Source organism: Stegostoma tigrinum, chromosome 30, assembly GCF_030684315.1.
Source record: "Stegostoma tigrinum isolate sSteTig4 chromosome 30, sSteTig4.hap1, whole genome shotgun sequence".
NCBI lineage: Eukaryota > Metazoa > Chordata > Chondrichthyes > Orectolobiformes > Stegostomatidae > Stegostoma > Stegostoma tigrinum.
Genome location: NC_081383.1, coordinates 37,034,569 through 37,050,888, shown reverse-complemented (window position 1 = coordinate 37,050,888; position 16,320 = coordinate 37,034,569). Strand labels below are relative to the sequence as shown.

General features: G+C 39.5%; 1 protein-coding gene across 3 annotated transcripts in view; it reads left to right on the top strand.

Moving 5' to 3' along the window:
- Nucleotides 1-14,457, top strand: part of dapk3 (death-associated protein kinase 3) — a 37,874-nt gene extending 23,417 nt beyond the window's left edge. For all 3 annotated transcript variants that reach the window (XM_048559905.2, XM_048559906.2, XM_048559904.2), the window contains 6 exons: nucleotides 677-806; nucleotides 4,481-4,529; nucleotides 5,166-5,192; nucleotides 6,888-7,040; nucleotides 7,540-7,585; nucleotides 11,030-14,457. In XM_048559905.2, coding sequence (XP_048415862.1) covers nucleotides 677-806; nucleotides 4,481-4,529; nucleotides 5,166-5,192; nucleotides 6,888-7,040; nucleotides 7,540-7,585; nucleotides 11,030-11,572 — 948 coding nt within the window. In that variant the 3' untranslated portion in view covers nucleotides 11,573-14,457. The remainder of the gene's footprint in view (nucleotides 1-676; nucleotides 807-4,480; nucleotides 4,530-5,165; nucleotides 5,193-6,887; nucleotides 7,041-7,539; nucleotides 7,586-11,029) is intronic.
- The last annotated feature ends 1,863 nt before the right edge of the window (nucleotides 14,458-16,320 follow it).

Below are 16,320 nucleotides of genomic sequence, written 5' to 3'. Positions count from 1 at the left end.
TTAAAGTGGGGGGAAAAATTCCTTCAGAAATATTCATAGTGACAATATACTGACAGGTATCTGAACTCTGGTTTCTTGTATCATTTTTTTTAATACTCTTAGATAATATCATGCTTTCAATAATTCTCCTCCTTGTTCTGAGTCAATACACACCTATTATGAATGTGTAAACTCCCATGATTACTGCATTAGTAGAAAACACAAGGATTCTGTTTTCTGGCTTTCCAACTAATACATTTTACCTTGTCTATCTCTCTTTCCTGTTCCTCAGGAGAAACTAAATTTCAAGCAAATGTTTATAATCTCTTCCACCCAACCCAAAAATATACTACAGCAGTCCATTTCTTCTGATATGTTCGCACCTCACAAATGTTGTAAATGGTGTGTTCATGATCATTTATGTGTGAATTTTATCAAAGTAGTGATATTTCATTTTTACTTTCTTAAAGGGTTTAGTTACTCAGTGTACCTTAACTTCCAGACCCTGATTAGTGGTATTTGAGGTGTGGAAATCACCTACAGTATCAGTATTTCTAAGAAAAGCTTCAGATGAAGGAAGACCACTTCAACCTAGTTTTACATATTGTTGAGCCTGAGTTATCTGTTGTTATGCTGGAACTTGCTTTCATGATTTTACATATGTCAATTTTCCTAATGCTTTAATCTTTTTATATAGCCTGAAAATATCATGCTTCTGGATAAAAATGTTCCCAATCCTCGCATCAAGCTGATTGATTTTGGTATTGCGCACAAGATTGAGGATGGGAATGAATTCAAAAACATCTTTGGAACTCCCGAGTTTGTTGGTCAGTACATTACTGTGCATTCTGTCTGATTTAGAAGCTGTAATTTAGTTTTGTTTTATTATAAAAATTGTTACACAATTTGGCAATGCTAATTCTTTGACGAGTTTGTTTGATAGGATATATTTCATTCCTAATTTAAATGAATAGCACAAAAGGCTCGAGGCACTGAATGACCTGTTCCTCAATTTCAACATGTCCTGTTCAGTAATGCGTAATGAAAATGTGTGTTTAGGTAGTGCCTTTAATGTAACAAAATGTATTAAGATGCTTCAAAATATGATCAGATAATGTTTAACACTTTCCTTCAAAAAGAAGTATGAGGGAATCCGATTTTAAAATCTTTGGTTTTAGGGAGAAGCTTGAAGGAGGTAAATATGGAAATGAAGCAGAGTTTAGAGAATTCCAGAGCTTCGGGGGGCTCAGTATCTGAGGACATGGTCCCCAAGTGACTCATATTTGAGGTGTGTGCAAGGGGTTAGAATTGGAGGAGCAAATATCTCAATGGGTCTTACGGCTGGAAGAATTGAGATGGGGAGAGTTGAGGCAAAGAGAGATTTAAAAATCTGTATATTGCTCATTGGAGGCCAACGTAAGTCGGTAAAGCAGAGAGCCGATAGGTAATCCGATAGGATATGGACAGCAGAGTTTTGAATAGGCATAGATTTGAGTAGTAGATGGGTGGCTATCCCAGACCAACAAATGTGGAGTAACTTTGGCATGAATGAGGGTTTCAACAATAGATGAGCTCAGGCAGTAGATGTGTCAGGCAATGTTCTAGATAAGCAGCCATAGTAATGGCATGGATGTGTGGGTTGCGGCTTACCTCGGGTGAAACGATGTCAGGTTTGCGAACCATCTGGCTAAAAGTTAGTTGCCAGGGAAGGAGCAGGTGGTATGGAATGGAGGTTTTGCTGGGAACAGAAAGACAAAGCAGAGCATTGATGATATATTAGTTGCAGAAGATTTCAACCAACCAACCACAACGTCCACAAGCTGAGCTACAAATCTATGCTAAAACCTATAGAGATTTCAACTTGTTTGTCATGGATGTCAGGCAAGCAGTTTGACAAATGAGATGCAGTTGTGAGTTGGGAATTGTGTTGAAGTGAGGCTGGATGGTATCAGTGTACTTAGTCATAGAATGGTTACAGCAGAGAAGGAAGTCATTTAGCCCTTTTGTATCTGTGCCCACTCGCCTATTCCTCCTCTGCTATCCTTTCCTCACCTTACAGGTTTTGCCCCTCCAGATAGTTTCATTCTCTTCTGAAAGCCATTAGACTCTTGGGTAGTACGTTCTGGATCCTACAAATTACTTTGTACGTTTTTAACACTCAAATGCTTCTTTTACCAATCCCCTTTTAAATCCATGTCCTCTGGTTCAATTGTTTCACCAATGGAAACAGTTTCTCTCCTGTCCACTTTGTCCAGGTTCTTCATGATTTCTAATACATCAATCAAATCTCCTCTCAAATTTCTCCAGGAAGAACAGTCCCAGTTTCTGCAATTTATTTGTATAGTAGAAACTTCTCATCCCTGGAGCTATTCTCAGCAATCTTTTCTGCCCCCTCTCCAATGTCTTTGAATGCTCCCTAAAGTTGGTACCCAAAACCGAACCCTACACTCCACTTGAAGCAAAACTAGTGTTCTGTAGAGGTTTAGTGTAACTTTCTTCGTTCTGGTACTCTATTGCCCTTTTTTTTGGTATCTAGTATGCATTTACCATAACTCAGTCTGCTTTCAATGATTTATGCACATATGCCCCAAGACCGTTTTTGCTCCTGCATCTCCTTTAGAATTGTATCCTTTTGTTGATTCTCCCAGCCTGATCTTTACCAATTCCTTTGTCTGCCCAGGTGTCGCTGTCGCCTCCATCTCATTTGTTCTTCTCCCCACCTCCCGCCCGTCTTTATCATGTATACCGCAACTTTCCCAACTACAAGCAGTGTTGAAGAAGGGTTGCTGGACTTGGCGTTTCCTCTGCTTTTTGTTGCTAGATGCTGCCAGACCTTACTTTTTCCAGCAAGTTCTGTTTTTGTTTTGGCTTTCCAGTATCCGCCATTCTTTGGTGGTTGTTGTTTTTTTTATCTTTTTGACGAGTGGAAGAATATTTGCCAGTGCCTTCACAATTCCCACTCTTTCTTCACGCATCATTGTTAGATTCTGGTTTCTTATTGACTGAGTACAGCAGGCCTACTTAATGCATCCTCTTTACCAACTTCCTCTTGCCAAGTTTCTTGACTTTCTTCTCTTATCAGGCAGCATTTTCTTCCTTAGTAAAGACATATGCAAAATCCTTGACTAGGACCTCAGCCATACCCCCTGCCTCCTAAATTCCTCCTCCTTTACTATTATATGTGCATGTTTGTACATGCATGAAACCTAAAGCAATGCTTTGGTTCCCACAGAGTGGGAGAATATCCAACTCAAGAACCGTGTTGTTTGCAATAATTGATATAGGTACAAGTCTCTCTCAAGGTTATTACTCACTTTCTGGGCTCCCAGCTGGCCAAATACCATCTGGAGCTGAATGCAACTTACTCTTAGACTTTTAATTCAATTTAGGAAACCTGGTTGGCGCAGACAAGTTGGGCTAAATGGCCTGTTTCCATTTCTGTATGTCTGACTCTGACATCACTCTGCATTTGCTACTTTCTTTCTATATCCTTTAATTTCTTCCTCCATATATCATATTTTGTCCTGTGCACTTCACATCCACCTCTCTTTGTAAGAATTTTAGGTTTTGATCACTTCAGTGGACAGAACGTAAATGAGCAGTTTCGTTTTTAATCCCGGAACCTGTATCACTTTGATTTCAAAAGCAAACTAAAAGTCAGGGCACAATAGTCTCAATTTCTTTCCTGCTCTCTCTTCCTCCCCCTCAGTGTATTTCTGCTGCCTTCATTTGCTGATCAGAGCTGTGATTTTTGCTGAAATATTTGGTTAGGCCCCAACTCTGGTATTGTTTCCAGTTCAAACATCAGTTTCCGAATTTGCAGGTTCTTGACGAAGCAAGGGAGATTTGCCAGAATGCTTCAAAGTCTGAGAGATTTCAGTTACAAGATTAGATTAAATAAGCAGGTGGTGAAAGAAAGGAGATTGAATACAGGTTTTAGATTAGCTGATAGTACAAGGACTGGCTGACATTGAAGCCTCTGGCAAGAGAATCATGGGAAAATGAAGAAAAATGGCACGCAGCGAGTAGTAATAACCAAAGCCTGTTCCTACATGGTCTATGAAAATAGAAAAATCCTAATTTCAACAGGAAATTAGATGGGCTGTTGAAGGAAAGAGACTTGGTTGTGTGGAGGTGAATTGCTACATTGGCTGATCCACACAGCAACAGACTCTGGATTGAATAGCCACCGCTGTCCTGTAAATGACTGTGGTTCCGAACTTCCATTGAAGTGACTAAAATTACTGAAGTATGTCAACGTTTCATGGATTTGAAATATTCATGCTTGCTGCTTGTTGGGAGGAGTGAGAAATATAATGGATTTCAGTGACTCTATTCATGATTCCTGCTCTAGGAAAGGAAACAACTGCAGTTATCAATCATTATTTGCTCCCCCTTCTTTCTCGCTTCCCTACCCGTACAGCATTAGGATGGAGTAGCCGTGAATGTTCTTGGTGATAGTAGAACATTGAAAAACCGTTTTTTCCCCTTTCTTTTTCAGCTCCTGAAATAGTAAACTATGAGCCTTTGGCTTTAGAAGCTGACATGTGGTACGTTCAACTTACTGTGTCTAAAAGGCTGTCTATTTTTTCACTTCCTTCCCTTCCTGTCACTGTCCCAGCTCCTGAAGTTGCTAATTTGGCTTGCAGTACGCTACTTGTTTGATGACAATCGTCCCAAACTGTGTGTAACTAATGTTTGAACATGCGTCTGGGCAGAGTACCTCGGCAGGCAAAGCAGCTGAGAAGTTTAACAACTGAAGCTGGTCATGTTCTTGACCTTGCAGTCTAATTGCAGAATGGCATTAAGATGATAATGAGTACATTCCATAGTGCACAGTGCTAATTTGTTTTTGACTAGGTATAAGAATTTTGGAAATAGGTACGACTGTATCCTGACTTGTCGAAGTTTTTCTATAACCTCAACTTTGCTTCTCTTGGTTGATAAAACTAAGTAAATTTATTTACTTAATGTTCTAATTTTTCTGTTGCCTTTTGGAAAGAGGTGTATACAGTCAACTTATTTTTCTGTTTATTGTAAGATCTTTTGACTTTCATTTGATTTCGCATTTTTAATGATCTTACTTTGGGTTTCACACTAACTTGGTGCTGAATTTGCCAGTGTATTGAGTCTTTTGGCTTGCAAAATGTCCCAGACTCAACAATTTATTTTTCTTCAAATTACAGGAGTATTGGTGTCATCACCTATATTCTGTAAGTATGCTATGATGCTTTTTCACGTCTAAACTCTAAAACTGTATTGCATAATTCAATCTGTAATTCTGGTGATCTAATTGGATCCTGTCAAAGTACATTCTCTTCAGGCAATTGAAATAATTTTATATCACACCTGAATTCAAAGATTGTGACTGAGGGCTTTAAACAAATTGGGAGGGGGCTACATTAGCTTGCAAGCAAAAAGGTATGGCACATTGCAGGGCAATTGTTTTGATGCCCAGAGTGAGGCAGGAAGGGACAGAGTGCACAAACACTTCTTAAAAAAAAAAAGTAGCAACTAGGGTAAAATGAGTGGTTGTTTACTTAAATGTGTGTGGTATTCAAATCAAAATAAATGAAACAATAGCGTAATGAGGGTAATAGCTATCATCATGAAGACATTTTTGAAAGGGCAATAAAGCTGAGACTGAATATTTAAGAGTGTGGGGTTTTGGAAAGGACTGGCAGGAAGAGAAATGGGATGGTGTAGCTCTGTACAAAATGAAGTAATAACAGGAAATGATGCAGAATCTATATGGATGCTAGCTAGAAATAACGCAGGAAAGAAGGCACTGGTGGGAGTGCTGTACAGTCCTTGGAGACTAGCTATTCTTCTAAAGGTCATTGGATCGAAAAACGTTAACTGCGTGTCTTTCCGTCTTCCAGACTATACTAGACCTGCTGAGTTTCTTCGGCAATTTCTATTTTGGTTGTTGAAATAGTTGGACTCCATTGTTGAACTTGGAAGGTTTTCACTAGTTAAAGATGTACTTAAAGGAAGGAATATGGTACTACGACTTGATTTTGTATTTGCTAACCTATGTCCTGTAATTCTCAATTTTCAGCACCATATGTGGACTGTGGGTATGCTGAATACAGTTACAGATGCAATTCTGAGCCTATGTCATACCACAATGAGTGCACATAATGATGTAATAATGTCGAATTATTAGACTGCATGTAATAATTAGCAAGAAAATGATGCATGCCTCTAAAATAAAGCAGTTAGTGATGTATCAGGTTGTTTTCTTCAGTCCTTAATGTCTGAGGTGAGCTGATGACTAAATATTCAAATATTATTTAGTTACTGTACTCCATTTATGTCAGGGCAGGTTGCTGTAAAGACACCTTGGAGGGCATAGGTTTAAGGTGGGAGGAGAAAAGTTTAAAAGGGACCAAGGGGCAGCAACTTCAAGCAGAGGGTAGTGTAGGGAATGAGCTGCCAGAGGAAGTGGTGAAGGCTGGTACAATTACAACATGGACGTACATGGAATAGTGTGGGTTAGATGGGCTTCAGATCGGTATGACGGGTCGGCACAACATAGAGGGCCAAAGGGCCTGTACTGTGCTGTTATGTTCTATGTAATTGGCACCTGGATAGATATGAATAGGAAGGGTTTAGAGGGATATGGGCCAAATGCTGGTGAATGGGAGTAGATCTGTTTAGGATATCTGGTCAGCATGGATCATTTGGACCAAAGGATCTGTTTCTGTGCTGTACATCTGACTATGACTGACTGATTTACGTGATTCTGCCATCGCAAAAAAAATCTAATTCTTGATAGTGTTTTGCTACAAATACAGCAAAGTTAACTGTGGTCCTTCAGTTTAGGCTGAAGAACTATCCTGTCGAATCATGTATGTTGCTGGAAAATACTTGGACATGTGTTTTTTTTTTGTCTCCACCATCAGTTTAAGCGGTGCTTCTCCATTCCTTGGTGAAACTAAACAAGAAACCTTAACAAACATTTCTGCTGTGAACTATGACTTTGATGAGGAGTACTTCAGTAACACCAGTGAGTTGGCAAAGGACTTCATCCGCAGGCTTCTGGTGAAAGACCCAAAGTAAGAATTAATTCTGTCCAGTTAATAGTAGTAACAGACCCTTAGCATCAAATGTACATTGGTACAAGGAACTATTTTTAACAAGTCAAATGTTACTTCGAGAAGTTGTCTGAAACTGCAAAAAGTCTATTCTCATATGGCAATATTCTGTCTAGTATTGTTACCTTGTTCCCACCCTAATCTGTTCTGAGTTCTACAGACTAAGTGCCCTTGTAGTTGAACAGTGGACTTAATTTCAGTCCAGAGATGCTGTTTGCTTAAATTCATCTCCATTGCATGACTCCAGTAGTTAGAGCTCTGGCAAAACCTGACAGACCATGCGCTTAGTTTGTATCTAGCGTTGTGCTGCCTAGTAAAGGAGAGGGATCCATTTAGATATCTGGCCGTCAAAGAAATCCTGATATGGCAATGGTCTGTGCTTATTTTCCTTCATTATGTGTGGGCATATCATAGTCCATCAATGTTTGTTCTGAAATTTCATATTTTTTTCCACTTTTAGGAAGAGAATGACAATTGGTGACAGTCTAGAGCATTCATGGATTAAGGTAACCTTATGTTATTCTGTCAGTTTCCTTCTCGTGGATTGCCAACATTGTAGGGCAAGTAATCTGCTTCCCCTGCACCAGCATTAGGTGCTTATTTTTAAAAAATCACAGAACAGTCACAGTATATGAGAAGGCCCTTTTTTATTCTTCTAACACTATCGGAGTTGGGGTTTATTGTCATGTGTACTCAAATACAAAAGTGCAAGAGTACAGTGAAAAGTGTACAATGTCGCCACATGCAGTGCCATCTTAGGTACAAAGTAACTAGTCTCACACCTTGAGTATTAAAATAAATATGGTACAAAAATAGGGAAATAAAAAGTTGATAGTTCTACATTATAGTTCTTAGTATAAATTAAGAAAATAATGAAATAAAGTTAAGAGAAACATTAACAATAAACAGAAGATAAATCAGAAAAATATCTGGTTAGGCGTAAAGGTTGATAAAGAATGGATTTTAAAACCTTCATATAGTCACATAGGAGTTAACAATGAAAAAGTCCATTGCAACTGGCAGGAAAGGAGACGACCAATAGAAAATCATGATGACAGTATTCATAAAGATAGAAAAATGAAACATTTTTTACTGATTGAAAGGACATGGGAGTTAACTTCATCAAAGCGCACAACTTCCTATCTGAATACTTAAAGAATGATACGGCATCTAATGAAGGTGGGAGAAGTCTATACTTTGGGACTTTACACACATTTGCAAAGCGAGAAGAACCGAAATAATATTAAAAACAAGGCCCTTTCACTGAAATTTCAAGTTTTAGGGACCCTTGTATAATACTTATCAAAAGATATTTTTCCTTACCTGGACTTTAAATGTTCATAGAATATCTAACAATATGAGAGTAGACTTCGATATTCTTGAATAGTTATAAATAACATCAAACTGGATTTACTCAGTCTTTTATCCTTGAGACTGGTACATGCTTACCACTTGTTAATATTACAATTTTATTAATATAAATTAATGATCACCCCACTGTAAGTTTATTTGTTAGGTTCTAATTTCTCATGCTGTTCCTTCCTTAGGTGGGCATGTGTATTTCTGAAGAGAAAACTCCCACGCCCTTAAACGTCCAGATATTTTATAGCATACCTGAGGGGCCATAAAATAAACCAAACTATCTGGAGGATTTTGTTTTTAAAAATCCATTTGTGGGATGTTGGTGTTGCTGGCTGGGCCAGTATTTATTGCCTGTCTCCTAGTTTTCCTTGAAGGTGGTAATAAACTGCTGCATTGAACCTCTGCTGTCCACCTGCTTTAGATTGACCCACAGTACCATTAAGGAGGGAATTCTAGGATTTTAACATAATAAAAATGAAGGAATGGTGATATACTTCCAAGTCAGGATGGTGTGTAGCTTGGAGGGGAGCTTTCAGGTGGTGGTGTTTCCATGTATCTGCTGCCTTTGTCCTTCTAGACAGAATTGGTCATGTTTGGAAGTGTTTTCTGAGGTGAATTCCTGCAGTGCATCTTGTAGATAGTAAACACTGCTGGTTGTGGATGTGGTGCCAATCAAGTTAGGCTGCCGTGTCCTGGATGGTGCCAAGCTGCATGAGTCTTGTTGGGGCTGCAGTCATCCAGGCAAGTGGGGAGTAATTCCCAGGATGTTGATAGGATAAGACTGTCAGGAAGCTTCTCCTGTGAGATGGTTATATAAATATAACAAACATTGCTTTAAGCATTTCTGAAACTGGCACGTTTAAACTCAGACAGAAATTATCAGAGACCTATTCCTTATCGAAGATAGCTCTTCCTTTTTTAAAAAAAAACTTAAAAGCCAGAAATTATTTCAATTGGTGTGAGCTGTCTCTGAGAGCAACATGGCTAGGTCCCCCTCCAGCCCCCCATATTTCGGCAAATTTATTCTCTTTACAGAAGGTTATCCCAATCTGTTGAAAGCTTCGATTGAATCTGCCTCCAACTCACTCATAGACAATGTGTTCTACATCCCAATCATTGCGGAAGAAAAATTCCTCATCACCATTATTTCTTTTACCAATCCTCCTAAGTTGGTGCCTTTTGGTTCTGGCTTCTTTCGTTGCAGAGAGCAGTTAGTCCTATTTACTCTGTCCAGACTCTGCATGATTTTGAACACATCTATCAGATCTCCTTGAATCTTCTCCAATCTATTCACACAACGTTTTCTGAAGAAGGGTCTTGGCCCGAAACGTCAGCCTGCCTGCTGTGTTCATCCAGCTCTACACCTTGTTATCTCTTATTCATGTAACTAAAGTGTTTTATCCCTGAAACCATTGTCCTGCACCTTTTTCTGCAGCCCCTCTCATGCCTTTGCATCCTTCCTTAAGCATGGTGTCCAAAACTGAACTCAGACTCCAGATGAAGCCAAGTTGGTGTGTTTTTTATCCAGAATTATCATGGTTTCCTCATTTTTGTACCCTACATCCCAATATATAAAACCCAGGATCCCTATCCTTCACTTATCACTCTTTCAATCAAGCCTTCCAACTTCAGTGATTTTGTGCAAATATGCTCCCAGTTCCTCTAGCTTTTGCAGTTCCTTTAAAACTATACCTCATTTTACATTGAAGGAGGAGCAGCATTATATTAAAATAAGTTACTTCACACACCTCTGCATTACATTTCAGCTGCCATTTGTCTTATCTATTGCACCAGCCTAACTATGTCCTCTTGAAATACAATACTATCTTCCTCGCAGCTGGTAATGCTTTCAAGTTGGTCGTCTGCAGGTTTTGAAATGTCCCTCTACATGAAGGATAGACAGACGAAGAGGGATGAGGATGAACTTAAACAGAGAGTAATGGATAAAAAGGAACTGGCAGCTTCGGTTTATGTAAGGTAGAAGATTGTGGATCAGCCAGGACAGTCATGGAGTCAGATATACAGCACAGAAATAGACACTGTGGTCCAATTTGTCCATGCTGACATAATTCATCTAGTCCCATTTGCCAGCATTTAGCCCATATACCTCTAAACCTTTTCTGTTTATATACCCATCCAGACTTTTAAATGTTGTAATTGTACCAGCCTCCACCACTTCTTCTGGCAGTTCATTCCATACATGTACTGCCCTCTGCATGAAAAAATTGTGCCTTGGGTCCCTTTTAAGTCTTTGTCCTCCCCTTAAACCTGTACCCTCTAGTTTTGGGCTCCCTACCCTGGGGTAAAGACCTCTACTATTCACCCTATCCATGCCCCTCACTATTTTATAAAATTTCTATAATGTCACCCCTCAGCCTCTGATGCTCCAGGGAAAATAGCCCCAGCCCATTCAGTAGCTCCTTATAGCTGAAACCCTGGCAATATTCTTGTAAGCCTTATACTGGAGTAGTCAGCAGTTTGACATGTATCATATCAGTTGTGTGTAGTTCAGTACATTTCCTTCAGTCACTTTTATTCAGAAGTGAACTTAATAAAGTTTATTTGTTTTATCTTCACCCCCTATAAAGGTGATTAAGAGAAGAAATGTGAGACGTGAGGATAATGGCAAGAAGCCAGAGCGTCGTAGACTGAAGACAACCCGCCTCAAGGAATACACAATCAAGTCCCACTCAAGCATGCCTCCAAATAATACCTACGTCAACTTTGAGAGATTCTCTAAAGTTCTAGAAGAAATCAATGCAGTAGATGAAAGCATTCAGGAGCTGGTGAAAAATAAAAAATCTTTCAAAGAGGACATCGATGCTCTTGTTTCCATTTATGATGAGAAGGAATCCTGGTACAAAGAAGAGAATGATAGCATCAGCCAAGACCTTGGGCACATTAAGAATGAAATGCGGAAAACAGAAACAATGCGGAAACAGGCACAAGAAGAAGTCAAATCGACGATGTTGTCTACCAACATCCTGAAACGGAAGTACACAAAGCTGGAAAATCGTTACGATGCACTGGCTGTGGAACTGAAGTGGGTTGAGGAGCTCCTGAAGTCTGTAGAGCAGGAGCGAATGCAAGGAGGGGTTGGCGATGATAGTCGTCTTGGAGGAATGCGTTAGAATTAACAAAATTGTTATCTAAGAAATCACCAAACTAGTTGACTTGAAGCCAGCCAAATCGGACAAGATGGTTTCAGAATTTCTTCAGTTATTGTCCTGAACACCAGTCTTTGGGTTTATTTATAAACACCAATTTGGCTTTATTCCAGTCTCTCTCACAAGCTTGGGCTCATTGCCAAACCTGAATGACATTCCAGTCTGAAAACACCATACAAACATGTTTATTCCAAAGGATCATTGATTCCACAAACTCTGCATGCTGCTGTTGGCTTGTCCCTGCTGCTGTTGCATTTCTCTCTGGTCAGCCTTGCTTTTTTCCAGCCGCTGGAGATCACTGATTCCAGGGGACGTAGCCATTCTTAATGTGGGTACCTCAGTATTTGGGAACAAATGGGCGGGTCAGTTGCAAAGGAATCCTTTCCTCTGGACAACTCCCATCACCACTTCCTTCATCTTATCGTTTATCCTTTGGGATACCTACCAATTTATAGGAAACCCTGATTTATGACTGACCAAATGGCGAAGGTTCATTCGGGAAGGGAGCAAATGTGTCACGTGACTTTGGGAAGTCTGCAGAGGTCAAGTTGAATTTCTCACGCAACAATCTACGAAATCCCATTTATCCGAGCTTCAAGCCCTCGCTGGTCCGCGGGAGAATACATTATGCTTCTCTACCATCTCAATCCCCAACAAACCACAGCCAGGCTTGATAAGGGACTGCTGAAGAACAAGATTGGGATTGAAGAGTAACTAAATATGTTTTTACCACTTGAAGCAAATTGTTATTGAACAGATAAGAATTATTCTATTTAATGAATTGTGAAATGTCACCAGTAGATTTTTTAATACAAACACCTGCTTGATCTGTTTAAAACTGAAACAGTGTAGTTAGTGTAACTGAAAAATGGTCAAATATCTGATAAGAATTGCAAATCCAGCTACTTTTATATTAGTAGCAGTTGTGTAATTCAGAAATGGCAGCAATGCATGTGACGTCTTGCTCTCTGAAACCTGGCCTCACCATAGAACCTCGAACTGGCACCAGAACAGAATGGATACCCAATTTTTGGGAATGAAATAATCCTCCCATTTATCCCCTTTAGGAACAGTTTACAAATTGCTAAACAGATTTAGTATTTCCCCCAAAATGTATGTTCAAGACCCTAAATGATTTTCTGTAAATCCATTCTGTTTTAAAGCCCAGTTTTTTTCGAAACAAAACCTTAACTCAGCACAATCTTGACTGATCCGATCTTCTGAGTCAGATAAAGGCCCCAATAAATTTTTGGATTTCAGCTCCTGTAATTATCCGTAACACAACTGACATCGTCTGGTTCAATTGAAGCTGTATCTGTTCCTTAAAATCCTGCCAGAAGCTACCAAAGGCAACTGGAGATAAGTAGAACAGCCGCTGGCTCTTCAGGATGTATGTACAATGTCACACTCGCCGTGTATCCAAAGTTTGTCCCTCTGTGTAAATGGCTTGAGCTTCAATTAGATGACTTTTCTACTTCTGCAAAAGATATTTTCAGGGAGTGCTGATTTTCTGTTTACTAGCTGAGCGATATGACTACACTGTCTAACATTGTGATAGATTTCCATATGACTCAGTAACTAGGCTAATGTTTTGTTGTAAGGAATGGAATTGGCATTTCCTTATTGTCAGTAAATAGACCCCAAGGTTTACTACAACTCTCTTGTACCACTGGGTCTACATCGAGCACTAAAGGCCACTGCATAAATTTCTGTTCATGACTAAACGTAACAGTCTGCTCTCCTTCCGTTTGCCTTCTCCCTGTGATCCCTCACCACCTGTAGAATCTGGGTTAAAGAACTTTGGTAGATGGTCATATCTTTGTTTGAAAACAATCGTGTTTAATATTTGAATTTTAGTCATGACAAATTCATTTTGGATAATTTTTTTTGTTTGAACTTAATTGCTTTTTTGTGTAATTTTATGAACAATAGTAACAGGCATTTATTTAATTCGGTGAGATTTCAATGCTGAAACAAGCGTTTGACCCAATGGATCTCGTGTTTATACAACACAAATCTCATCCCAACTTCATCTAATTCTGTCAGTGTACACTAGTTATTTCTTCCTCATGTGCTCATCTGGCCATCTATCACACCGTCTGCCTGAACACCTCAATGTGGTAGCAAGTTCCATTTTCTCTGCTTAGAAATGAGCTTCTTAATGACAGGAATTTAAGTCCTGTTGGATAGAATTACATTTTTTTTTAAAAAGAAAGGATCAGTTTGGGGAAGGGGGGTGTGCAAATGTAATTCTCTGCTGTGTCGTCAACATATTCAGAAGCTGCACTGAGGCCAGGTTTCAACTTCTGTCTGCTCTTACTATTGTAATTCCAGTATTTTTTGTGTTTAAAGAATGGGGCGGGGGCACTTACATTAATAGAAATTGTCCTCACCTGGTCTGCCCTACATGTGACTCCAGATCCACAGTACTGTGGTTTACTCTGAACTGCCCTAATTAAATGGCCATGCAGTTCAGGGGAAATTTGGAATGGGCAACAAATACTGGCCTTGCTAATGACGCCACATCCCATGAAAGAAAAAGGAATTAAAATGAAACTCACCAGCATACCATTTGAAGGAACACTAAAGTTCTATAGGAGAAATTGTTCTTAATTATGTTAAGATGTACATCAGCTTTAAACCCATCCAGCACTCGTTTAATGTAGGAAATACTATATTATAAATGAAAGATGCCAATTATAAGATTTTCTGGGGGTGGGAGTGGTACCTGAACCAGGACATGATGAATTGGGTCTGGCTTGTTTTTGTAAGGTATTTAGATTTGAACTAGACTGCTGTTATTCAGCTCCAGTTTGTCTGTGCATTTTGTGAATGTTTACTGTACTACCACACCTGGAAGGCACATGATCACAAAATGCCTTTATGCATTGACCTGTATGGGTACAGACTGTGACCCTGCGTACAGTGTAGACTCAGGAATCCATGCCAGTAATGGCTGTGATCAACAAGCAAAGTATTGACCTGGAAAGATTCATCCTTGTATCCAAAATAGCAAACACTTTTCAAGGTCCCACAGTCTGCTCATGGTCTAGGAGATGCTCACTGTGCCTTGGATCATAAAGCATCATCGATGATTTGGCTTTCAACCTTCATGCTTGAAGCTGCAGATAGAATGGCATTCAGTGTCAGCTGAAGATGAAAAGTGAACATATTTTTAGATGTGGGAATGTGTTTACTGTTGTCTATTGACTGTGCCACTTAAGAACCTTCACATGATCATCTTGCTTTCCCCCTCATCATGTCTTGGTGCACTCCTCGGTCTGCCCTATAGACCATAAGAGATAGGAGCAGAATTAAGCCATTTGGCTGACTGAGCAGAATCAGTCATTGCTGATATGTTTCTCAAACATTTTTCCTGTGATTAGACAGGAAATTAGAGATGCATGTGATAAGGGAATATTGGTGATTTTAATCTGCACATAGATTGTGGCTAATTTGACTTGCCTAATGTCATAGAGGAGGAATTCCTGGAATATATTTGGGATGGTTTTCTTCACTAATATGTGGAGGAACTAACTAGAGAGCATTCCAGCTTAGATTAGGTGATGTGCAATTAGAAGAGATTCATTGCCAATCTAGCTGTGAGAGACCCCTTGGGGAAAAGCAACCATAACACAGTTTTTTTTTTAATCAAGATAGAAAGCAAGGTAGTGATTCAGAGACTATAGTGCTGACCTTTAATGAAGGAAACTGAAGTGAGTTGGCCTTGATAGACTGGGGAGAGCTGCTTCAAGGGATGACTTTGCGTAGGCAATGACAAACATTCAAGGAATGCTTGGGGGAATTACAACACTGTTTATACAAAGCAAATTAGAGATAGTATCTGATCCAAGGAAGAAGTATATAGCAAGGCAGTGAAAAATAATATTTCTGAAGATTGGGAGCAGTTTAGAACTCAGCAAAGAAGGACCAAGGGATTGATTTAAGGGGAAAATACAGTATAAAGGTAAGCTTGTGGCAAACAAAAACTGACAGTAAGAGTTTCTATAGGTATGTGAAGAGGCAGAGATTGGTGAAGACAAATGTAGGTCCCCTACAGACAGAAACAGGGGAATGAATAATAGGGGGCAAACAAATGGCTTAGCAACTGAATACATTCTTTGGTTCTGCCTTCACAAAAGAGGACACAAATCAGATACCAGAAATGTTGGAGGATGCAAGATTTATTGAGGGAGATCAATGTTAGAGAAATGGTGCTGGGAAAATTGGTGGGATTGAAGGTGGATAAATCCCCACGGCCTGATAATCCCTCATCCCACATCCCAGAGTACTTAAGGAAGTGGCTCTAGAAATAATGGATGCATTGGTGTTCCAGGATTCTACAGACTCTGGAACATTCCCTGCAGATTGGTGGGTAGCTAATGTCACTCCAATATTGAAAAAGGGAGGTAGAGAGAAAACATGGAATTATACAGCAGTAAGCCTATCAGCAGTAATGTGGAAAATTCGCAAATCGATTTATCAAGGATTTTCTAGCAGAGCATTTAGAAAGCAGTGGTAGGATCAGGCAGAGTCAGCATGGATTTATGAAGGGGAAATCATGCTTGACAAATCTATTGGAATTCTATGAAGATGTAATTGGCAGAGTTGACAAGGGGGGGCAGTCAATGTAATATATTTGGACTTTCAGAAAGTGTTTGACAAAGTCCCACATAAGAGATTATTGTGCAAGATTAAAGTGCATGGGATTG